At 32.3% G+C, this 25,518-nt stretch overlaps 3 protein-coding genes across 3 annotated transcripts; 1 reads left to right on the top strand and 2 right to left on the bottom strand.

The window, feature by feature from the left end:
• Window positions 1-291: 291 nt before the first annotated feature.
• Window positions 292-3,387, bottom strand: LOC131615683 (heat shock cognate protein 80-like). The gene is made up of 3 exons (XM_058886832.1): window positions 3,146-3,387; window positions 2,400-2,541; window positions 292-2,305 (listed from the first exon to the last, which is right to left on the bottom strand). Exons 1-3 carry the CDS (start codon window positions 3,266-3,268, stop codon window positions 456-458), a joined length of 2,115 nt encoding a protein of 704 aa, XP_058742815.1. The 5' UTR covers window positions 3,269-3,387; the 3' UTR covers window positions 292-455.
• A 4,173-nt stretch (window positions 3,388-7,560) lies between these two features.
• Window positions 7,561-8,862, bottom strand: LOC131619634 (uncharacterized mitochondrial protein AtMg00810-like). Its single transcript, XM_058890710.1, has one exon. It carries the CDS (start codon window positions 8,860-8,862, stop codon window positions 7,561-7,563), a length of 1,302 nt encoding a protein of 433 aa, XP_058746693.1.
• Window positions 8,863-14,807: 5,945 nt separating this feature from the next.
• On the top strand, window positions 14,808-18,635 carry LOC131615682 (protein transport protein SFT2-like). The gene is made up of 4 exons (XM_058886831.1): window positions 14,808-15,186; window positions 17,583-17,850; window positions 18,030-18,134; window positions 18,405-18,635. Exons 1-4 carry the CDS (start codon window positions 14,981-14,983, stop codon window positions 18,513-18,515), a joined length of 690 nt encoding a protein of 229 aa, XP_058742814.1. The 5' UTR covers window positions 14,808-14,980; the 3' UTR covers window positions 18,516-18,635.
• Window positions 18,636-25,518: the final 6,883 nt, after the last annotated feature.

Here is a 25,518-nt window from a genome sequence, read left to right as displayed (position 1 = left end):
ATGAATATACACTTAAAATGTCTTGAACATCAAAAAATAAGAATGATAAACATATTTTTGAACCATATCTTATTTCATAATTAAGAGGCGTTTATTTCCAATTATATAATTATATACTAAAATAATATTTCAAAGATTATAGTTCTTAATTCTCCAAAATAAATATAAAGTAATTAATTTACTACAAACTTTTTTTTCAGAACATTATTATAAGAGGCAAAGATATCACCAATAGTCGGAAGAAAACAAAAAGAACACACCAATGATTGTAACTTGAGAAAAACCAAAAACTTATGAAAAATAAGCCATTGATATTAAACTGCATCTAGTATTGTTATTTGTTAACATTCCAAACTTAAAAACTAAAACAAAAACATCATAATACTAAAAACAAAAACATCATAAAAGACAGTTTATCGACCCCAGACAATTCTAAACTAGCAACTACGTCAGACTTAATCGACCTCTTCCATCTTGCTACCCTCTGCATCGGCATCAGCTTCCTCCAATGGTGGCATGTCAGCATCAGCTTCAACAGCATCATCATCAATGCTAAGTCCAAGCTTGAGCATCCTGTGAATCCTGTTGCCAAAAGTGTTTGGCTCATCAAGGCTGAATCCAGATGTTAGAAGCGCAGTCTCAAACAGCAAGAGAACAAGATCCTTCACAGATTTGTCATTCCTGTCAGCATCAGCACGTTTCCTAAGCTCCTCCATGATAGAATTCTCAGGATTGATTTCCATTGTCTTCTTGCTTGACATGTAACCAGCCATGCTGCTATCCCTCAAAGCTTGTGCCTTCATGATCCTCTCCATGTTGGCGGTCCAACCATATTCACCAGTCACTAGACAGCAGGGAGAGTCCACAACTCGGTCAGAAACAACTACTTTCTCAACTTTGTCACCCAACACTTCCTTGATAACCTTGCAGAGATTGTCAAACTTCTCCTTCTGTTCTTCCATCTTTTTCTTTTCATCTTCACTCTCATCAAGTTTCAAACCTTCCTTGGTTGCAGAAACCAGCTTCTTTCCCTCAAACTCCTTGAGTTGACCAACAGCATATTCATCAATGGCGTCAACCATGTAAATCACTTCATACCCCTTCTTCCTAAGCCTCTCAAGGAATGGAGAATTCTCAACAGCTTTCTTGCTTTCACCAGTGATGTAGTAGATGTCATTCTGTCCTTCCTTCATCCTGGTAACATAGTCCTTGAGGCTGGTCATCTCATCACCACTCTTGGTGGAGTGATACCTGAGCAAATCAGCTAGCTTAGTCTTGTTCTGAGAATCCTCGTGGATACCGAGTTTCAAGTTCTTAGAGAAGGCCTCGTAGAACTTATTGTAGTCCTCCTTGTTCTCAGCAATTTCAAAGAAAAGCTCAAGGCACTTCTTCACAAGGTTCTTCCTGATGACCTTCAGGATCTTGTTCTGTTGAAGGGTTTCTCTTGAAATGTTAAGGGGAAGATCCTCAGAATCCACAATACCCTTGACAAAGCTAAGGTATTCAGGCATCAACTCATCACAGTTGTCCATGATAAAGACTCGGCGGACATACAATTTAATGTTGTTGGGCTTCTTCTTTGTGTCAAAGAGATCAAAAGGTGCCCTCTTGGGTACAAAGAGGACAGCCTTAAATTCCAACTGACCCTCAACAGAGAAATGCTTAACAGCCAAATGCTCTTCCCAATCATTGGTAAGACTCTTGTAAAAAGCAGCATACTCATCCTTAGTAATCTCTTCAGGCTTCCTCATCCAAATAGGTTTCTGCTTGTTCACCAAAGACCACTCATGAGATACCTCCTTAATCTTTTTCTTCTTCTTTTCCTCCTTTTCCTTCTCTTCATCTACTTCCTCAACTTTACCCTCTTCCTCCTTCTTCTCCTCTTCCTTCTTCTCTTCCTCATCCTCGTCATCAGAAATCTCCTTCTCAATAGTCTTCTCAATCCAAAGAGAAATTGGATAGCTAATAAACTCAGAATGTTTCTTGATCAAGTCCTTCAAACGACGTTCCTCAAGATACTCAAGCTGGTCTTCCTTGAGGATAAGAGTTATCTTAGTTCCTCTGCCTAGAGGTTCACCAGTTGTATCCCTAGTCACAGTGAATGACCCACCAGCTTGAGACTCCCACACATATTGCTCATCATCATTGTGTTTGGTGGTAACAATAACCTTCTCAGCCACAAGATAAGCAGAGTAGAAACCAACACCAAATTGTCCAATCATGCTAACATCAGCACCAGCAGCCAAAGCCTCCATGAATTCCTTGGTACCTGACCTTGCAATGGTACCTAGGTTGTTAACCAAATCTGAAACACAGAACAAACAGGTGTTAGAGAAAAAGACAAATTATCATTCCACACACAAAGCAACATGGATCAATTTCACAGACTATTATCTTACCAGCTTTAGTCATTCCAACTCCACTATCAATGATAGTCAATGTGTTGTTAGTCTTGTCAGGGATGATATGAATGAACAACTCTGGCTGAGATTCAAGCTTGCTCTTGTCTGTCAAGCCCTCAAATCGGATCTTATCTAAAGCCTACATTACAACATTCAAACATAAGAATCAAAACAACACTCACAACAACAAAATCCATCAATTAATCACATCAATCATTCCTAAGAACTAACACTCACAACAACATAATCCATCAATTAATCATATCAAATATTCCAATATAAAGCAATGTCGCTCATATTAATTAGAGCAGCATATGGATTAAAACAAAACAAAAACAATTGCAGAGTATCAAATTAGTTCACAATTTGGGATAATAAGTATAAAACAGTACATAACTAGACTAATAAAAATTCAAATTAGGTATTTCAATTATGAAATTGATATAAGAATTAACAACGAAAAAACACTACTTTATACAAAATCAAAACCGCATTACGTAACTGCATACTGCGATCACCACAATTAAGTAAAAAACAGTAGAACAAAAACAAGCCTAACAGATCATCATCATGTAATCAATTAACAGAAACCCTAAGAACAGAATAAACCAATCCATGGATCAAATTACAGAATGAGAATAAATAAAACTAACATGAATCAAATCATCATACACAAACAAAACTAAACATGCAACAACGTGAACGATTCGTGATCAAAAAAACAGAGTGAAAGAGAAACTTACATCAGAAGCATTACTGATGAGTTCACGGAGGAAAATCTCCTTGTTGCTGTAGAACGTGTTGATGATGAGACTGAGAAGTTGATTGATCTCAGCCTGGAAAGCAAAGGTCTCTTGATCCGCCATTGTCGATTTGCTTTTCTTCGATGAAAGAAAAGGGTTAGGGATTTTGGAATAGAGAGAGATATGAAAAGTTTGAAGCTTAAAAATATTTATGAAAGAATGAGAAGAGAAATGGGTGTAATATATAGGAGTGTTTGTTAGGGTTTATGTATTTCTAGATTGTTCGTTTTTCTATATTTAAACTAAATTAAATAACAAATCGAATAACTAGATCCTTCTATTTCTAATTTCAAATCTAAATAAAAAATTATACTAATGCTAATGCTGTCGCTATTATTTAGGTACGTGGACTTGATTTTCTATTTATTTTGATTTTATTTTATTTGGTTTTTCAAATGAATTATATTTTATTTTATTTTAAAAATACATATATTTGTTTTCATTTTTATACTAATATTTGATTTGGTATTTTTTTATAATTTCATTTGGTATGGTGAGTAAATATTCTAGTTTATTTTTTAAATATATTGTTTAAAAAAATTAAAGATAATTTTTTTAAATCATAATATATTTAAATTATTTTTATTTTAAAAAATATTAATTTGAATTATTTATAATCGACTTATTTTATTCATATAGTTTTAAAGATTTTTTCGTATCTTATATATAAAATAAATAAATTATTGTGTTATTCAAAAAATATTCTGTGTTTAATATTTCTAATTTTTAGATGGTTCCGTTTTCTATTTACAAACTAATTAATTAAAAAAAACTAGATCTTTTCGTTTCTAATTTTGAACCTCTAAATAGTCATATAATAATAATAATAATAATAATAATAATAATAATAATAATAATAATAATAATAATAATAATAATAATAATAATAATAATAATAATAATAATAATAATAATAATAATAATAATAATGGTTTGGATCTGGATCTAACAAGATTTCGAGAAAAATCTCTATTGCCTGGAAGCATGTTATACATCGAGGAATGCAAAAGGGTATGAATATTATATTCCTAACGGATTGGAATAGAACATGTCTCTTGAAGTTACTGTGGAATCTTAACGAGAAAGTGGATAGCCTATGGGTTAGATGGATTCGTGCTTACTATACAAAGGGGGCGGACATAATGGAGGTGCTTGTGAGGGTTTCATGCTCTTGGATCCTCAAGGCAATTATGAACCAGAAGGATGGTATTCAACTCAACCAGAGCTGGGGACAAATTATACACAAGGAAAAATTTTAAATAGGTTTGATGTATAATGAGATAAAAGAGAAGAACCAAATTGTCACTGGGAGGAATATCATGTATGGAAACGCGGCTAGGCCTCGTGCCTTGTTCGTGATGTGGTTAGCTTGTCACAATAGGCTTGCAACGAAAGATAGACTTCACAGGTTTGGACTTGTTTACAACAATTTGTGCATTTTTTTAAGGCAAATTGAATCGATAAAACATTTGTTGTTTACATGCTTAGTTTTGAAACAAATTTGAGAGTTTGTTCTAGATTGGATGCGTGTGAGCCACAAACCTGGCAGTTGATCTGAAGAGTAGACTTGGATGATTGATCAGGGCAAGGGTAAGGGGTGGACAGCTGATATTTTAAAGTGTGCATTTTCCAAAATAATATATCAGGTGTGGAAGTTTCGTAATAAGTGTTGTTTTAGTAAAAAAAATTAATAGGCAGTCAGCTAGTACTATAATCACTGGTAGTTTTGTTTATAGAATTTGGATGAGGCTTCATCTTAGAAAACACATTAGCAAGCTCATGATGTTGTAGGATTTTTAATTTACTATTGGGTGGCTGGATTGATTTTGATCACCTTACCTCTACTTATTTTTTAGAGTTAATAAAATTTCTATTATATCAAAAAAATAATAAATAATGCTAATGTAATCATAGTTATTTAGGTTTGATTTGATTTAATTGATTTTTTTTAAACTAAATTATATTTTTTTTTATGTTTTAATACACTATATTTGAATTTATTTTAAAGACATGTTTAGTTGTTTTGATTTTTATACAATAATATTGATTTGGTAAGTTGAGTTAATATTCTAGTTTACATTTTAAATATATTAGTTACAAAAAAATATTTAAAGATGGTTTTTTAAAAATATAATATATATTTTTATACATGATTATAAAATAAGAGAATATTAAATATTTTATTAAAAAATTTAGTTAGGTTTATGTCGCAATGCTTTCTTCATTTGAGAAAATTTAGATACAATTCTATAAGCGTGATTCTTGCTATTTTCCAATGAAATATGACAAGTGTACTTAAATATGATTTAATGAGTGAAAATAAGAAAAAAATTGTATATGCCTAAGAGCATCTCAAATGGTGCAACCCATTATTTGGTTCTTTGTGGGACCCATTAGACCACATCATCTTGAAGCAACTCGCTCCAATTTTCACTCTAATGGTATAATTTTAAAGAACTCATATTGGGGTTCCACAATTTTACTTTGTATATTAATATTTTATTCAAAGGACCGTGGCATTTTAAAGCTCATATTGGGTTTACATTTTTAATAATATTTTAATGCAAAGGACCGTTGAATTGCACTTCACCTCTTGCATATGTGGCGGACTGCAAGCTTGGAAAAAATTTGACAGCTGGCGGACGAAACTAAAAGTTACATGCGTTGGAGATGGTCTAAGAGAAAGTTATACACTTGTTATATTTTTATTAAAAAATAATAAAAATAACACCTAAAAAATTGTATCTAAAGTTTCTGCTTTATCATTTTTATTTTTTACTTTACAAAAATTCAATTTGTATTATAAAATAAACAAATTTAAAATTAAATAAGTTTAATCAAATCATTTTATTTTATTTAAAAAAATGAATTAAAAAGTTATTAGAATTATTTTTAATCATTAAAACTACTTATTTTATTCATATCATTTTTAAGTTTTGATCTTTTACTATAAAAAGAAACAAATTGGTGTCTTATTCATGATGTAAATAATTAATTTAAAATATATAATTTTTTCAACACCTATTATTGATATGAAATAAATGTATTGGATGATTGATAAATATATTTTATAATTAATCCTTTGGAAATCAACTCATTTAGTAAAATAAAGTTTTTGATGATGACATTTGATCAGAAAATATATCAAGTCTCATCACTTAGAAGATTCAACTTCTAGTTGAAATGCTAAGTCATTGTCGTATGAAGCAAAGAAACTTGAAGATTTGAAGATGTAAAAATGTGAAAGTTTGTCTGATCCTATGATTTCATTTTTTTAGAGTGATCAGTTAACATGACCAAGGTCAATTGAAGTACTGAGACTATCACACACACATTGAAAAGTTTTTCAAAATCCTCTATGATTTCATAAAATTTCTTAAAAACCTATCAAGACTTGTGTAGAATTGTTCTGGAAGTATTTATATTAAATTGGGAAAGTTTTTACATTGACTAATCATTTAAGGATTTGGTCCAATCAATTAGAGCAAGGTAAATGGGTTCCTAATTGATTAGAAAAGCTTTTAATCGACAAAATCATCTAACCATTCAAGGGTTTCCTTTTTTGGATAAGGGATGACGCACTTTAAAAGCTCTTAACTGATTAACAACTAAAATTAATCGATTAAGTCATTAAAATAGTCATGTGTTATTTCTATTTTGAGCTAAAAAAATTTATACAAAGGAGGTTTTTTCTTATTTCATTTTCCATTCAAATACATAGTCTTCTATCTTTCTTCTACTCTCTAGTGGGAGTTCTTGTTGTAGTGTCAAAAGATCGAAAAAGGCATAGTGAAAATTCTTGTTGTAATCGTAGTTGTGCTTTATTTTGTTGTCTCTGATAGTGTGATTCTCTTATTAAACTATTTTGTAAAGGTTAAAAGCAACTCATGTAATTTTAAATAATATATTTAAGGAGGTATTGTGATAGAAGATAACAATGTTATTGACAAATCATCTCCTAAAGAGGTGACATTTACTATAAATTCCATTGCTAATATCTCTAATTCAACCTCTTTAAAAAAATCCAAACCTAATAAAATAATAAATAAAAAAATTTCAATAAAAAAATATATACAAAATATATGCAAATTGAGGTGTTAGATATAGATGTGGACACAATCGTTTTGTAGGGAGTGCAAGGTGTTAACAATAGTGAATAGGTAGAAACATAGAGAAGAAAGACACTTTCAATAAGGGTTTCAATAGAATGAATGAAAGTTGGAGAATTAGGGTTACACCAGAGTATAAATAATGTATCGTGGGAAATACCAAACTACCCTTACAAACATATAATAAAACAATATAATAATAATAATAATAATATTAATAATAATATCTAACATCTCCCCTCAAACTCAAGATGCATTAGTAGGAAGCATCGAGAGTTTGCCAATCAAAAAACGAAAACGTTTAATGGAATGCGTCTTCGTAAACAAATCTGCAATCTGTAAAGCGGATGAGACAAACGGTAGAGTGATTGTCCTATGCTGAAGATGATGACGAGTGAAGTGACAATCAATTTCAATGTGTTTGGTACGTTCATGAAAGACTGAGTTGTGGGCAATTTGAGTGGCACTCTTGTTATCACAATACATGGGAGTTGGTTCCGAAAGAATGACACCCATATCAGAAAGTAACCAACGCAACCAAACTATTTCAGTAGTGGTGGATGCCATAGCACGATACTCCGCTTCTGTAGAAGAGCGAGAGACAATGTCTTGTTTCTTACTCTTCCAAGAAATAAGAGAGTCTCCAAGAAAGATACAAAACCCTGTGGTAGATTTACGATCTGTGGGGTCTCCAGCCCAATCAGCATCAGAATAAGCACGTATTTCCAATGAGGACGATGAGGGAAAGAGAAGGCTCTGAAATTGGGTTCCCCGAAGATAACGACATATGCGAAGGACGGCTGCCCAATGCACTGTAGTAGGAGAGACAACAAACTGACTAACAACATGAACAGCATAAGCAATATCTGGTCTAGTAATCGTAAGGTACACCAGGCTGCCAACCAAAGTGCGATATAAGGTGGGATCTGGTAGAGAAACACCATCAGATGGAGCATATTTCACATTCAACTCAAGGGGGCTATCTGCTACTCTAGTATCAGAAAGGCGAGCTTGTTCAAGAATGTTGGCGATATACTTGGACTGAGAGAGAAGATAGCCTCTAGGAGAGTAAGCAACTTCAATGCCCAAAAAATATCTAAGAGTGCCTAAGTCCTTCATCTCAAACTCTCTGGCTAACTGTAATTTCAAATCATTAATTCCATCTATATCATCCCCTGTAATAATCATATCATCAACATATAATGAGAGTAAAATACGACCATGATAAGTGGTCTTGACAAACAAAGCAGAATCATGATTACTAGATTGAAATCCAATAGATGTAATCACAGTGGTAAACTTCTCAAACCAAGCTCGTGGAGCTTGTTTAAGGCCATATAATGCTTTCTTCAACTTACAAACTTCGCCTTGATTATGAGAAACACCTTGTGGAGGTACCATATAAACTTCCTCTTGAAGATCACCATTTAGAAATGCATTTTTAACATCCATTTGAGAAATATGCCATTGACGAACAGATGCAACTGCTATAAGAGTGCGAATAGTAGTCATCTTAGCAACAGGAGCGAAAGTTTCTTCATAATCCATACCATATTATTGAGAGAATCCCTTAGCAACAAGGCGTGCTTTATAGCGCTCAACTGACCCATCAGACTTAGTTTTGATCTTGTATATCCAGCGAGACCCAATAGCACGTTTTCCAAGAGGAAGAGGTACTAATTCCCAAGTATTTGTTTTATGCAAAGCAGAAAGTTTTTCTGTCATAGCCTGCTGCCAAAGAGGGTCAAGAATAACCTCTTTATAGGAAGAAGGCTCAGACAAACTGTGGATAGAGGTTAGAAAAGAAGCAAAAGAAGTTGAGTAAGTAGAATAGACAAAATCAGGCAATTAAGTAGACTTACGGTCACGAGAGGGATAACGGGGAGGCGGAGGATCAACAATTGCAGGAGGTTCTTGGGCAGCCGTGGGGACAAGAGGGAAATCTATATCTGGAGTAGCTGTAGTATCAGTCCTGCAATTCTCAAGATTACAATCACTAGAACCATTATCATTATAACTAAAAGGATCAATATGGGTGAGTTTTGAACCGCTAGTAATTTGAGAATCAGAAGAAAGAGAGTAAAAAGGAATGTGTTCAAGGAAAACCACATGACGAGAAACATACAATTTCTTTGCATCAGGATCATAACAGCGATAACCCTTTTGACCATCACCATAACCAAGAAAAACACATATAGCAGAACGAGAAGACAACTTACTACGTTCTACTTGTGGGCGAAGAACAAAACAAGTAGAGCCAAACACTTTTAAAGAGGAATAATCAGGGATAGAGTTATACAATCTTTCAAAGGGAGACAAACCTGATGTGATGGACGATGGGATTCTATTAATGACATGAACAGCAGTAAGAACTGCTTCACCCCAAAATTCACTAGGAACAGAAGCTGACAACAAAAGGGAACGAGCGGTCTCAATAATGTGACGGTGTTTCCTTTCAGCAACTCCATTTTGTTGAGGAGTATCAGTACAAGATGTTTGATGAATTGTACCATCAAAAGCAAGCAATTCAGAGAATTTATTAGAGGTATATTCACCACCTAAATCACAACGGAAGCACTTTATAACAACATTATGTTGAGTTTTAACCATAGCACGAAACATACAGTAAATGTCAAAAAATTCAAAACGATTTTTCATAAGATAAACCCAACAATAACGAGTATAGTCATCAATAAACGAAACGTAATATCTAGATCCACCCTTAGTAAGAACAGGTGATGGACCCCATACATCAGAGTGAACTAAATCAAATGGTGCATATGAAATGGAAATACTTTTACTAAATGGTAATGCTGAAAATTTAGCAAGTTTACACCCAAAACAATCTGAAATATCAGTGGTTTGTAACTTTCCTAAAGCTCCAGTAGAAGCCAAATACTTTAATCTAGAAGCAGAGACATGTCCAAGACGGGAATGCCATAAATAAAAACTAGAAGACGAAGAATTCAAATGAAAAGAGGATAATAAATCAGTTGTGGAGCTAGAGGTTGAAGCTGCAGTATCTGGGACTCTCAACTCATCCAAAACATAAAGTCCCCCTTGTCTACGGCCTGTCCCAATCAGCCTCCCGGAATGAGGATCCTGCACACAACAAGAAGTGGAAGAAAACATAACTGAGTAACCTGAATCACATAATTGACTAACAGAAGCAAGACTCAAAGTGAGATTAGGAATATAGTAAACGTCAGAAAATGAAAAATTGGGTGTCGAGACATAACCAATGCCTGCTAATGGCATATGAGTGCCATCAGCAGTCATAACTGACATAGATGGTGCATTATTCACAGACAAAAATGATTTAGCATCATATGACATATGATGTGATGCTCCAGAGTCTAGAATCCACGTGGAAGGAGATATACCTGACAAACAAGAAGAGTTCAAACCTTTAATAGAGGAGGCAGACATGGCACGTGACTGAGTGGTTAAAAGCTTTTGGAGTTGCTCTGCAATATCAGATATTTGAGAGGTAGTCTCAGATGGGTATACATGATCAGAACCAGAACCAATGGTAGTAGGAGCAACAGCAGCAACATTGGATGATGGACTCCTGGAAGTTTTCCTATTTCCTTTCAACAGTCTGGGACATTGTGCTTTCCAATGACCTTTCTCCTTGCAAAAGGCACATTCATCAATACCAAGTCCAACCCTACCTTGAGATTTTCCTTTGTGGAATGGAGCAACAAAAACAGACGGAGGTGTGGAGAGAACTCCTTTATTAGGAATCAAATTTGAGTGGGACTTGAGTCTAGTTTCTTCTGCCAATAATTCATTGAAAACTGAATCAACACTAGGAAGAGGATTACGATGCAGAATTCCCCCACGAATACCCTCAAAATCATCCCTAAGTGCCATCAGAAATTGAACCAAACGTTGTTCTTCTCTTTGATCTGTGTACGCTTTGACAAATTTCAAATCATTTGATTCCATAAGAGCTAACTGATCCCACAGACTACTCATCGCTGAATAAAATTCCTGAATGGTCATGTTATTTTGTTTGAGAGCTCTAATATCACTCTCCAACTGATACCGTTTTGCAAAATTAGATTGAGCATACAAACGTTTCAAATGATCCCACACCTCCTTAGCAGTATCATATTTTGCTAGTTGCACACCTATTGACTGAGAAACAGAATTATTGATCCAAGTAAGGATCTTCGAATTACTAACATCCCATGTTTCCAACTCTTTTGCATATTTTGCTTCATCCTTTTTATCAGTAGGTTTAACCGAGGTTCCATCAACATAACTCCACATTCTTTTTCCTTTCAAAAAATTTCTCATTACATAACTCCAATAAGGATAATTTTCTCCGATGAGTTGAACACTAACCGATTGAAGGGAGTCATCTTTATCATTACTCATTGTAATCAATTATAAGACAGCCAGAATACCACAATTAAACAAAGTATAATTTAAAATTGACAAAAAAAAATTAAATTAATTTGTCAATGTATTAATTCAATACTAAGAATGATGCAAATCAACTTATATTCGGACCCTGTGCGGAACGCAACAACTGGCAGTGGCATACACGAATTCAATAATACCTTGCATGATTTCTTGAATATAATGAAATACCTTTCTATTTTGACCACTAGCAAAAATATCTATCCTGCAATCATATAATATTTTTCAATGCAAATACCCTGTAGATATTCAATTAGTTACCATGAACAAGTGCCGACTGAGATTCCAGGAAATTTGTTCCAAACCGTAAAATTATGCAACCACTTACGGAAGTTTCCAAAATCAAACCAAGCTCTGATACCATGTTAACAATAGTGAATAGGTAGAAACATAGAGAAGAAAGACACTTTCAATAAGGGTTTCAATAGAATGAATGAAAGTTGGAGAATTAGGGTTACACCAGAGTATAAATAATGTATCGTGGGAAATACCAAACTACCCTTACAAACATATAATAAAACAATATAATAATATTAATATTAATAATATCTAACACAAGGAAGGCTATTACGTATGACATAAAATTAAACAAATTTAAACTATAGCTAAATAAGACCTCATAAAATATATTTAATGTTAGATTGGGGTTTAATAGAATCTTTATTTATTCTGTCATGTTTCAACTATAACTAACTTATACAAGATCTTAAAAAATTTGAGACGACTCTAGATGTGAAGGTCTACTTCGTTATGCAATTGATAGAATAGATAAAATAATGAATGATTATAACAAAACAATACTTGTTCAAACACGTCGCTGGCACTGATTATATATATATGGTTATTTACAACGTCAACTCATTTTTTATTTGTGACCATCAATTAAACTTAAAAAAGGTAAAGCGTAAAATAATTTTTTATTTTGATAATGAATTTGTTAACATGTGTCATTAAATTACATAATAAAAATAAAAAATATATAAATTTTATATTTAAAGTTGAATTTACTAAGTTTTAATTTTACATTTTTAAATAAATTAAATGATTCACATTGGATAAATAAGGATATTAGTGGTGCGGTTTGAGTGATTTTAACATTAAAAGTTATTCGAATCGTAAAAGGAAAATATTTTGTTCAGTTTGGTTCAATTGACTTTAAGAAATAAAATCGAGCCAAATCAAACCAAACCATTGAGATCTGGATTGATTTGGTTTTTTACAAGTTTTTTATTGAACCATACATACACACACAGAAGAAAATATAATAAGTGTTTAGTCATTCATACATTATAAAATAACAAATAACAATCTCAATGAATACATGTTACAACACTACTTCATCACCAAATAACGAAAGAACTCAAATAGTAAAATAACTATGTGCACTACAAAGTACAAAGAGAAGTTCTAGACAATAGCATTATAGTATCTCCAATGGTGCAATATATTTTCGAGTTCTTTGTGGGATCCATTAAACCACATCATCTTGAAGCAACTCATGTGATTTTAACTCCAACAATACAACTTTAAAGAACCGATATTAGGTCTCACAACTTTACCTTATATATTAATATTTTATTCAAATAAAGTGTTAAAATAAATTTTAAAAAAACTATTCAACAATGACCCATTTTATAATTTATTATTATTTTAATTTTTTGACAGGATTTAGTATTATTTTAATGAAAAGTTGGTTTTATCATCCTTGCATTCTGAAGCAACGGTTGACCACCAAAGTGGCCAACACTAATGGCTCTAAACATTAATTATATGTTTGTCATGCTGGAGATATGCTCAAAAAACTACCGGAGGAGATACTCTTATGCTATGTTTGGGAGTTTGGAGGGGAGGGAGACAAGGCTTCCAAAAACGAATTTTTAAAAATATATAGAAAAATATTTGACATTTTTTGAAAAAATAATTTTATTTAGAATGATAAAAGAGTTATTCTCATTACAAAATTTTTAATTTTCAAAATAGTAACCTAAAAGATATTTAGAAAATTTACGTAAGCCCTCCAAAATTCTCCTTCAATACAATTTTTTAGTTCCCTATTTTATGGGGTTTTTGATTTTATGAATAAAATCAAACCCTCAAAAACCCTCATACCCAAATTTTTTTTATTCTTTTTACTAAATTCTTCCTATTTTTCAAAGTCCTTCCCTCACATCCCCTCCAAACTCCCAAATATAATCTTAGTGCATTACATTACAATGCTATGATAGAAACACACAAACATCACCTAGACCAAAACTAGGCTACACACCACGCAACAAAGAAACACTTCGATCATATACTAGACCTTAAAAACACAACACCTTCTCCCAAAACAACATGAAAACACTTTCCGCAATTAGAAAACTCATTCATAACAATATCAAACTCTTTCATTAAAATTACGATATCCAAATATCCTACATTATAATTTCCTATCATAATCCAAGAGGTTAAAGCTTAAAAATAAATAAAATTTAATTAAAAGTGTTTACAATTACTACATATTTTCTATTTCACTAAATTGATATTTATCATTTTAGTAAATTGATGTTTAGCATTACTACGTCATATTTGCCATTTCACTAAATTATACTAAGCATCAATACATCATTAGCATTTCATATTTAGAATCAATCCATCAACATAATTAGCAATTAATTAACATATTAAATTTACAATCAATATGTCTAACGCACATATTTGATAAATAGAACCCAAAATACAAGAGTAAAAAACGCCCTGGGGCCACGGTGCCGTCGCCTCCGAGCCCGGGTCCGGATTAGTCACGTGGGGCCCCTTTCCCCCGCGGATACCGGTCGGTTAACGCCAAAAAAAAAAAAAAAAAATACAAGAGTAAAATCTAACATATTTAAACAACAATTTCTTATTTAATTTACAAAAATCAAGACAAAAATAATAAAAAAAAAAACATAAACAATAGCATAAAAAAATATTAAATTAGTGATTTCTTATTTTTTTTAAATTAGTATTTTTTTATTTGATAGGTTCAATTTTAAAGACCCTTTAAGTGATTATTTAAAAAAAAAAAAAAAAGAGTAGTTCCAATAAGGCCCCTACAGTTTCACAACCACTCCGGCACCTACCGCTACCGGAACCGCTCACACGTTATATTTTCCTTTTTCAATTCCCATTCTTCAACAGCCTGTGAGTCACACCACCGCCTTATCTCAAAACCCCCCCAAAAAAATGTTGTAAATATCAATCAAATTTCCCAAAGATGGAGGGTTGGTTCTCATCTTCAACCTCACCCACTGACGATCAGCAGAAACCACCTTCCTCTTCTTCTTCATCCTCCTTGCTAGCTGATTGGAACTCATACGCTACATCTCAGCAGGAGCAAGACCCTTCCAATTCCACCATCAGCTTCGATCTTGAATCCGCTGTTAGATCTGCTAACAACACTGTCACCGGCACTTTCAGCGTGTAACTTTTTCAACTTAATCTCATTTCAAGTGCATTCTATATGTATGATTGAATTAGGTTTTTTTGTTTTTGTTTTTTTATATCATGATAATAGTATGCAGCATTAGGAATGCTAAATTGTGCTTGAATTCCGTAGAAGTAGAATTAGAAATGCTTCATTCGATTCACGAATACTACACGTTGTGATCTGATTGAAGATAAGGCTTTTGATTCTTATATATTCTTCTACCATTGGGAAAATTATATGGATAAGCAAAATGCTTTAGAAGTAAACCAATTAATTATGATTCCTATGGACTCTGATGTTAAGCTTTGGTTACTTCAGGGAGAGTGAGTTAGATTCAGGAAGGTATAGGAGAGTGGTTGGGAATGAGAAGTTTAAGCATCTTATGAGCTATGGCCTATGAAGCACAGACACAAATACAACCACGACACTGACACGTCGACACAGATAGTAATTTGAAAAAATGAATAAATTGAACGTAATTGCAAGTGTTTGTGTCTGAGACTGACATGGATATGGACATACCTTTTTTTGGAGGTGTCATTGTAAATGTTGTTAGCTAGTTTCTTAGTTTCCCCTAGCTAGTTTCTTAGCTCTCCTTAGCTAGTTTCTTAATTCTCCTTGAAATAGTCATTCATAGTTGTCAATTGTCACTCAATAGGGCAGCATTGTGGTGTGGTAATAGAGGAGCAGATCTAAGATGCCTCCTAGCTGCTATTTCTTTGTTGTGTTGCTATTTTATTTATGGGAGAACTTTGCTGTTTTGAGACTGTAAGGTTTTCAGAAACCTTCTTTGGCCCATGGCCCGTGCTCGTGTCTGAATGATTTAGAGATAAAATTGGGATTTTGTCCATCCTTTTTTCAGTTAACAACGGCCAGGCCTTATCCCACTAAGTGAGGTCAGTTACACGGATTAACTTCCCCCATAATGTTCTCTTATAGAAGTTATGTCCCTCTTTATTTCCATTACATTTTCAATCAAAGAGCCTCCGTATTTTTAAACTTTTGAGCATCCTTCATACCAAGCCCACTATTGTCTAGTGTCATTTTGGTCATGTTTGCATGTTGTTGGCATCATTTTGTTGACTCTTCTTCATATGCTCAGTTTTTTTCATATATGATGATCTTTCTTTCTTTTTTTCTGTTTCGGCTCTTTTGATCTACATTCTCTGTTGTTTGCATATGAGTGTTTTTTAAATGCTGATCCTTTTTATTTTATGGTTCTCTCAAACTATTCTCAACCTTGTTTAGGGTTTTCGAAGTTCAATTTCATTATTGCTACTCTCACATGCTCTAGTTTCAAGTTTATCAGTTTGTTGTCATCATTTCTATGGTTATTGTAAATGCTTAAGTTAAAACCAATGACTTTTTTTTTATAAGTTATGACATACCTTGAATCTTGAGCATTAATGTTATAAATTACTCAACCCTTTATCTAAAGTTTTAGTATAGCGGCCATCCTGTTGTAGCGTTTTTGGCGTCAGCCTTTACTTGCTACTAGCTGGGACTAATAACTATGCAGTCAGTGTAGTGTAGTTAGTTCAAATTATTGAGATACTACACAAATGGCTCTCCTGAAAGGATTGATCCTTGATAATAGAGGCTATACTGCTTTTGTTGCCTACACAGTTGTAGACCCCAATGATATATAGCAGGCCGTCAACTTTAGGTTATTGAGTTCTTATTTGAGGTAATCGCATTGTTTGGAAGAACAAGCAGAATATTATTGATAGATTTAGTGCAAAGGTAAAATACTAGTTATGACTCTCATCACACGTGAAGCGATATCGTTAAAACTATTGGTTTTTGAACTAAAATTTTGTGAGTAAGGACTAAGGGTTTTTTTTCTTCGCCAAATATTGTGTCTAATCCAGTTTTTCATCAGCAAACAAAACATATTGAGATAGGCTATAATGTATAAAAAAAGTTTTATTTAAAGAAAATGACAATATCATTTAATTCCAATGAACAACTGGTGGATATGTTCATTAAGTCACTCCAGAGTCCAAGGATAACATACATGTCATAAGATTGCTGCATATGTCATATGTGAACTAGCATGAAGAGGAGTGCGAAGATTCGCTATGCTTCCTCTTATGCTTAGTTTTCAGTTTTTTGATAATCGCTTAGTTTTCAGTTGTATTTAACACATAAGTAGTTAGTGATATGTTTCAAGTAAAACAAAAACCATCTCTTGGAAATGGTTTAGCTCAGACTGCAATTTTCTTACTGTGCATGTAATCACTACATGCTGTATTCATTATTCTCAAGCACTTCAGATTAATCTTTGAGTACTCTCTTAACTTCAGATTCAGGGTATTGTGCTACTAAACTGTTTTGCCTGAAATAATGACCTCAGTTAGTTAAACATTTTTCTTTTTATAATTGTTAGGGTGTCTAAAAGTGTGAGAGATATACCTGGAAACTTCTCATCTGCGACTAGCAATGTTCCTTCTGGAAAAGCTCTCCTGTATTTTGGTTTATTTCTGGCCAGCGGTGTCTTTTTCATTTTCATTGCATTTACCTTGTTCCTGCCTATCATGGTGGTTATGCCCCAAAAGTTCGCTATATGCTTTACGCTTGGGTGTGGGTTTATTATTGGATCGTTCTTTGCTCTGAAAGGGCCAAAGAATCAGCTTTCTCACATGATGTCGAAGGAGGTAAGTTACCAGAATTTCGTGTCTCTTTGTTTTCAAATTTATAAAATAACTGCACATTTCACTATTTATATGTTGCTTACGTGAGCTCATTTGAGTTGTTAGTATAATAATCCCTATGATTTGATTGGATTTTTTATGCCTTCTCATGACTATGTCCCCCTTTATGTAATTTTTTTCAGAGGCTCCCATTCACACTGGGGTTCTTATGCAGTATGATTGGCACCATTTACGTATCGATGGTGTTACACAGCTACATTCTCTCTGTTGTATTCTCTGTTGTACAGGTATTAATTTCATAGATCCTTAATATGTTTGAATGTTTGTCTGTTGCTTTGCCCTTCTCCTCCTGTAACTATTAACATTTTCTGTGGATTTGAAGTATATTGACTGTATAGTAAAATCTTGAATTTAAATAGAAATTAAATTTTTAGTGGCTGGATTTATATGGTTCCAGCAACTAGTGTGTAGAAATAGATCATAGATATTTTTGCATATACTATTTATTCTGTTTCTTCCTAAGGCTAATCTTGTGTTGAAAATGATACTTTTTGCAGGTTCTTTCACTTGGATACTATGCTATATCATATTTTCCTGGTGGATCTGCTGGAATGAGATTTCTGACTTCTGCTTTAACATCCAGAATAATGACTTGTTTTGGGAGGTGATTTGGTTTTGGTTATTACTTTTTTGGGGGGGAAGGAGGGGGGTGTGGGATCTAAACTTGTCTATAAATTGCTGAAACTTTGAACTGACACAGGACAGGATAATGCTGAGTTGAAAAATCATTTAACATGTCCTAAGATTTCAATGTTTGTTGCCATCTCTTTGCCCCAAGTTGTAATCTGTATGGCATATGGGTGCCGAGGGTTTGACAATTCTTTTCTGATACATGAAGAAAGCGGGTCTTGAATGAAGCATCCAAAAATTTTAAATGAACCTAAATTTATCATATATAGTTGTGAATTGGGAAATATATACTTTGGTGTTTGATTGTTGGGTCTCCTTCCTATAAAATAAGTGTTGCACACAGATATCTGTTGTTGGCCCAACATATATGGGAATAACAAATTGGGAATTAGTTATGAAGCACTCTAGCGAAATCCAAAAATGTCACTTAATTTGAAAGTATATTTTCGGATGCACCTCAAATACAATATATTTATGTGCAAGGGAGTCACACTTTTAAAAAAAAATAAAACTCTAAAATATATTTCTAAAATAAATCTGGAAGTATCATATGTGTTCTACCAATCCTTCCACTTACCAGCCGTAGTATCTTTCGGGAGCCACACCATTCTGTCTCATTTGCCACATAAAACTCGGGAGCCACACCATTCTGTCTCATTTGCCACATAAAACAACAATGAAAAGTACAATTTAATTCATGTGTATAGGGTTGCAACCATTAGGTATAGTTTATGCAATTAGCCCGAGCCCCTCTTCCTTTTCACCCATTCTTGTGCAAGAGGAACCAATTTTGAAATCAACCTCATCTGGATCAGTAGAAGCAAGCAATGATGAAAGATGTTGCTGCAGACTTAAAGAAAAATCATTACAACTTATCAATGCTGATTACAAAAGAATAAATAAGAAAGATATACAAACCTATTAATAACACAGTCTAAACTTTAAAATTAAGAAGCTAGTAATACGGAAATATATTTCTAAATTTATTTTAAAAGTATACTTTTTAGATTTTTTTTTGACAAAACAAGAGTGTGATTCACTTACGCTGTATTTTAGATGTTTTTGAAAATCCACTTGCAGTTAAATGATAATCTTTTTATTTTTTACAATACTAATAAATCATGAATGTTATTTTTTCTATTATGTTTTTAAATAGTTATTATTTTCTCTATTTTTAATTTATTAAATCTATGTTTTTTATATAATTAATGAAAGATAATTTTATAAAATTATTTCGAAATTCTTTTCTTATATAACAATAATTATATTTCTTAATAGTGAAAATTTCAACAGACTTATATTAAAAAAATGAAAGGATTATTACTCTTAAAACCTTTTCTTTTGTCTAGTCACATCTTTGTAGCACCGAACAAACTTTTTATACATATTTCATTCTAGATAAAAATGTGCTAAGTGTTTTAAAAAAATAAAATAAAAAGAGATGTCAAAGAAAAATGATAGGGTGAGTAACCTCTAAAAAAAAGCTTCAAAGCTAGTGTACTTTATTAATTTCCTAAGTACAAAAAAGCAAAAAGCTTTAGCAGTGGGCATGGAAAATGATTAGACATGTTCAAAGTAGTATGGTTGGGGTAAAAGGATGATATTTTGTCCACACTTTTCCATCCATTACCTCTAATAATTTAAGCTCTGAAAAGTGATTTGGAAACAAACCCCCGAAGTTAAGGGTATAAAGACAATGATGATGGGATCGGACAATGATTAGACCTTTTAATTTGACCATTATTTTGGTGGAGAGTGTGATGATAATTATGCATGCATGTATGAACAAATGAAGATTATATACGGCTATTAAGGCATAATGCTGTTTTAATAATGGAATTATTGAGAGGTACATGACATTAGGAGAAATTAAGCCTGCAACTTAGTGGAGCACTTTGAATGGTTTGTAAAAGTTTAGTATATGTTTAGATGTTTCAAATTAATTAATGAGTCCATGATGTAAAGGCTTCATTCATTCATTCATTTAGAGGGTTCATTCACTTAGTGAAATAAGTGTTTCAAGTTGCAATTGGTGTTGTAATATTTTTAGATGTTTAATAATGCAACAAAATGATGACATGCGAGGTAGATAGGGCTGCCACTATGGTCACAATACAATCATATTAAAATATTTGTTTGATATTTAGAATAAAAGATAACAGGGTTAAATAATATTTTAAAATATCTCAAATTTTATTTTTATTTTTTTAAAATATATTTTTTTAAAGAGTGATTATATTAAAAAAAATTATTTATATTTTCCGTCTTTCATATTAAAACCATAGCTAAAGTTATCGCAAATTCAGTCGCTACCATAGCTAAAGTTATCGCAAATTCAGTTGCTAAATAATAAATCGTCGTTAAAACTGTAATTAATTTTGTTATAAGTTGTAAAAACCGTCGCTAAGTTACAAGAATAACTAAAAATGTGTATGAAATTTTTTGATAAGACCATTCTTTGAATGCAATATGTTGAAGAACTAAAAATAAAATTGGAAATATTTAAGAGAACCACAAACTTATTTAACCTAAAATAATATATATTAAACAATTATTGATTTATAAATATAAATAATTTGTTTATATTAGTGCATAAATATAAATAAATATTGAGTTTCGAGATTGAATCCTCCACCAACAACTTATATTAACTTAATTCAATTAGTATATATTAGTTGAGATACCTAATCCAATATAAGAGAATAACTATATCAATTATATTTAAATTCAATAACTTATGATATAATATAACATAAATTATTGTCTTTTAAAACCATATTTTTATTTTGAATTTTTTTAATAAACATTATATATAAAAAAAGAAAAGAAAAAATAGTACATAAAATTAGGGAGACACATAGCCTAAACCTAATGAATTAAAAAAACCAACAACCTAAATAGCTAATACAAGATAAAGCAAATATGAATTCAAAGACACGTCACGAGCACAATTCAGTAAATCTGCATACAGATACGAAGTTGAAAAACAATTTATCAATTTTTTCTCAAAAATATTAAACAGAATGGAAAATAATTATGAAATTGATATGAGTTAGAAATCAAGATAGAATTTTTCTTTGAAAAAAATTATTTACATTCCATAAAAATCATATTGGTTATTTCATATTTTAACTTCTTACTCCAAATCACTTCAATAATTTCATTGTCCAACCAACCACTTTTGTTGTTCAACTAGTATCTTCCTTTCTACTCTTTCATCATAACTTACAATGACAATATCTTTCATTTTTGTTAAAAATGAAATGTGTGGATATTATGTTTTGGTGAAAATGAAAGAAATTAATGTGATAGAATTTTATTGTTAAAATAAGAGAGATTTGTATGGATGTTATGTGATAATAACTTTTCGTGTCTTTAAAAGAAATAATTTTTTATTAGATTAAAAAAATATTATTTATGAATATCTGAAAATATTTGCAAATACCTTAAAACTTGTTGATTATGCATTTATTTATTTTTTGGTTTATCACCACCGGTATAGTCCAGTTTGAGGATAGTTAGGGCATCAAGTTCTTCTAGCCCCCTCCCGATCGCAGTTGTGGAGGATTGAACCGTGGTCATCTCTACTAAATTCAGGCCAATTACCACTGAACCAACTAACGATTGATGCATATTATACATTTAGTACATACTCGCATGAATATGAATATCATATTTATTCAATAAGACAAATACCAATATCATCCTATCCGTCTCTTATCCGTCTCTATAAATATAATTTATATCCCTATTTGTGAATAGTAAAAGCTCTGAGCCCTTGTTCTCATGCTATGCATTAGGTGATACATCTACATTAGAAAAATGACAAGGGTTCAATGATTGATTTGACCTATATATGGACTTTTTTGCAAGCATTAGGAGAAATTTGAACAAATAATTAGAAAGAAACAAAGACTGCACTTGTTTCTAATAGACAATAATTTGGGATATTGATAAGGATCAATACCTCCATGCAAGCGTGTGATATTTGGAAGAGTAACTTGGCAGTTTTTCATAAATGATTTTGGATGGCTAGGGTTTCGATGGGACTATACTAGCTTAATATTGATGGGATTTCATTATGTCAATAACAAATCATGTTTATGGTTCAATCAATCTGTATTATTAGTATTAGGGATTCAAAAGTCAAATTGATGTACATCGAGTTTGGCATTTGTTGACTCTAGTGCACGTGTGCCATGCATTTAGGACAAAAGTTCCTATGATGCTACATTTTTAGACCATATATCAAGGGTCCACTCATATTGCATCATGAAATTTCTATATGCAATTCTTCTTATTTCAATTTCAATAATATGGGTCATGGAGGAGTCATTACTACATCATAAAAAGAAACGCATGATATGATGTAAAATTAGTTACCGCATTCTTTTTTAAATATAAGACATTCTCATATAGTTCAAGAGAAACAAGAAAATTGATAGTAATATTGTTGTGATAACGATAAGTTTTAATTTGAATTAATACTTTAATATGTTAGATAAAAAATAATAACATTAAAAATTAAAAGATCTTGGACAATAATAATTAATAAGGAGACAATATAATAGAATAAGGCGAAAAGTTTATTTATCAAGTTCGATTAAAAGAGTTATCTTGAAGGAGAGAGCAACTCTTCAATTCACCATAGTAAAAAAAGTTGTTAAAAGAGATTACAAATGAATTGCATAAAAAATAGTATTCACTTTAGAATTTGAAAGAACAATCCTGAAGACACCTAGAAAAAAACTCTATTTTCTATCAAAGTGTTTTTCAACCCTACTCTCTAACTCACAATAATGTAAGCACACAAACTCAAGGTGTAGACAATTGTTTTCCGATCCCCTTAAATAATTCTTAAGGTTTTCCAAAACCATTGTCTTTCTAAGTTTTCTGTTGTTTTGTCTTTTTGCTGTGAACTCTAAGATTGTCACACTCTAAATACTGAAGAGATACATATTTATAATTACTACAACACAACATACAAAGCCCAAAACACAACTCAATAATTATTGGGATAAAATAATATAAATATTTAATAATATGTTTTATATTAATTTATATATATATATATATATATATATATATATATATATATATATATATATATATATATATATATATATATCCAATATTCTAACATTAAATAACAAATCCATCGAACCAATCAAATCTGAAATCTACAAATCACCTGAACCGGACATTCTTGCTGCTTTTCGGCTTCCTATTTTATGGAAATCTCAAAATATGTTTTTTTTTCATCAACAAAGATTTTAGTACATACTTCAACAATCTCCACATTAACTTTAAACTGTGGTGATGTCAATTTAACCATCAACCACCTTGCTGCTCTCAACCAAATTGATACTCTAATCAATAACCTTGATCAATTTCAAGGAACCCTTGAATCTTGATCTCGCCACTTGCATCCACTTGTTTCCAAATACCCTTTTCTGCCTAGGTAATTTAACAAGTCCATTAGTATGATTCTTCAACCATCGTCGACTCCAAATTCCTTCAAGCATTCTTGAAGGTCCCCGTTTCTGTATTTTGCAACCCTGAAAATGTGTGTTTTTGCCCTTTTAATGAGTTTCTGACCAGAAGTTTCGCCCGGCGACCAAAAAACTCGTCAGGAAAAGTGTTTTATTCACAAAATGTAGTGGAGGAACGGGCAGGCTCGCCTGATGAGCTCTGGCCCTAAAAATGCTCTGGGCTCGTCCAGATCTCGTCAGGCAAAATTGACAGTAAATAGAAAAATAATTTATTGCTTTCACCATAATTTGATAACCGTAACTCCGATTTACGTCAGTCAGAAGAGTCAGAAAGCTTATTAAAAGCTCTTTCTTGCAATGCATAAAATCATTGCTTGATTACCTACAAAAAATGAGATAAAAAAATTAATCTCAATGATATTTACGCGATAACGCACGCTATACACTATAACATCAACTATACAAAATTAATACAAAAGTTGAGGTCTATTTACGAAAAGTAAGCGAATTAAGCCGATGAATGCTAATTATTCACACTCAAAATCAAAACAATTTAGCACTCAATAGGGATGTAAAATTGACCTGCCTTTGTTTATTACTTATATGTAAACATCGAATACTGATAAATGTGAACAATTGGCTTTCCTTTTTAGGATGTCTGATGAACACATATTTGAAGTAAGACACTTGGAAAATCAAGTTGATAAATTTTCTATAAACTCGAAAGATCATGTATGTGCATGCAGAAAATGGGAACTCACGATACTTCCATATGTTCATGCATTATCAGCTATGAGGAGTAGGAACTTTAAAATTCATGGTTACATTTCAGAGTATTATATGGTTTAAAGGTACAAGTCAGTATATAAGTATGTTTTCTATCATATAAACAGATCAAACTTGTCGGTTAAGACACCATATCCAGATCTACAACCACCCAAGTATAGGAAGATGCCTGATATACCGAAGAAGAAAAGAATCTCTGAGTAAATAGAGATTGATGGGTATGATCGCAAAATAAGAAGAACAAGTTTCATATCTAAGTTTAATAGGTGAAAGAAAGTAGAACACAACAAGTCTACTTGTACGGACACAACAACACATAGTACTCAACAGCCGACACATACTTCTTAACAATCAACTCAAGTTTCTCAGCAACTAACACATGCTTCTCTACCACCAGTTCAAGCTTCTCAGCATCCAACATAGACTTCTCAACCACCAGTTCAAGTTTCCCAACATACTCAACCATCTCAAACATCTAAGGAAAATGATACTCAAAAGACTCAACCATTTGTACGTACATGTTGGACTTACTAAGAGCAAGGTACAAAAGCTAGCTTGTTAGGAGGGCATAAAGACCTTTTGTACCTCAAGGGCGTACAACTAGATTGACTGTAGCCAAGAATGTTATTGGCCCAACAACATGGAGGACTACTCCAACTAAGAGAACCACAACAAAGAATAACCTTTAATTTTAATTAGGATA

The sequence above is a fragment of the Vicia villosa genome, linkage group LG7 (genome assembly GCF_029867415.1).
Source record: "Vicia villosa cultivar HV-30 ecotype Madison, WI linkage group LG7, Vvil1.0, whole genome shotgun sequence".
NCBI classification, from domain to species: domain Eukaryota; kingdom Viridiplantae; phylum Streptophyta; class Magnoliopsida; order Fabales; family Fabaceae; genus Vicia; species Vicia villosa.
This window is presented reverse-complemented; position numbering and strand designations above follow the sequence as displayed.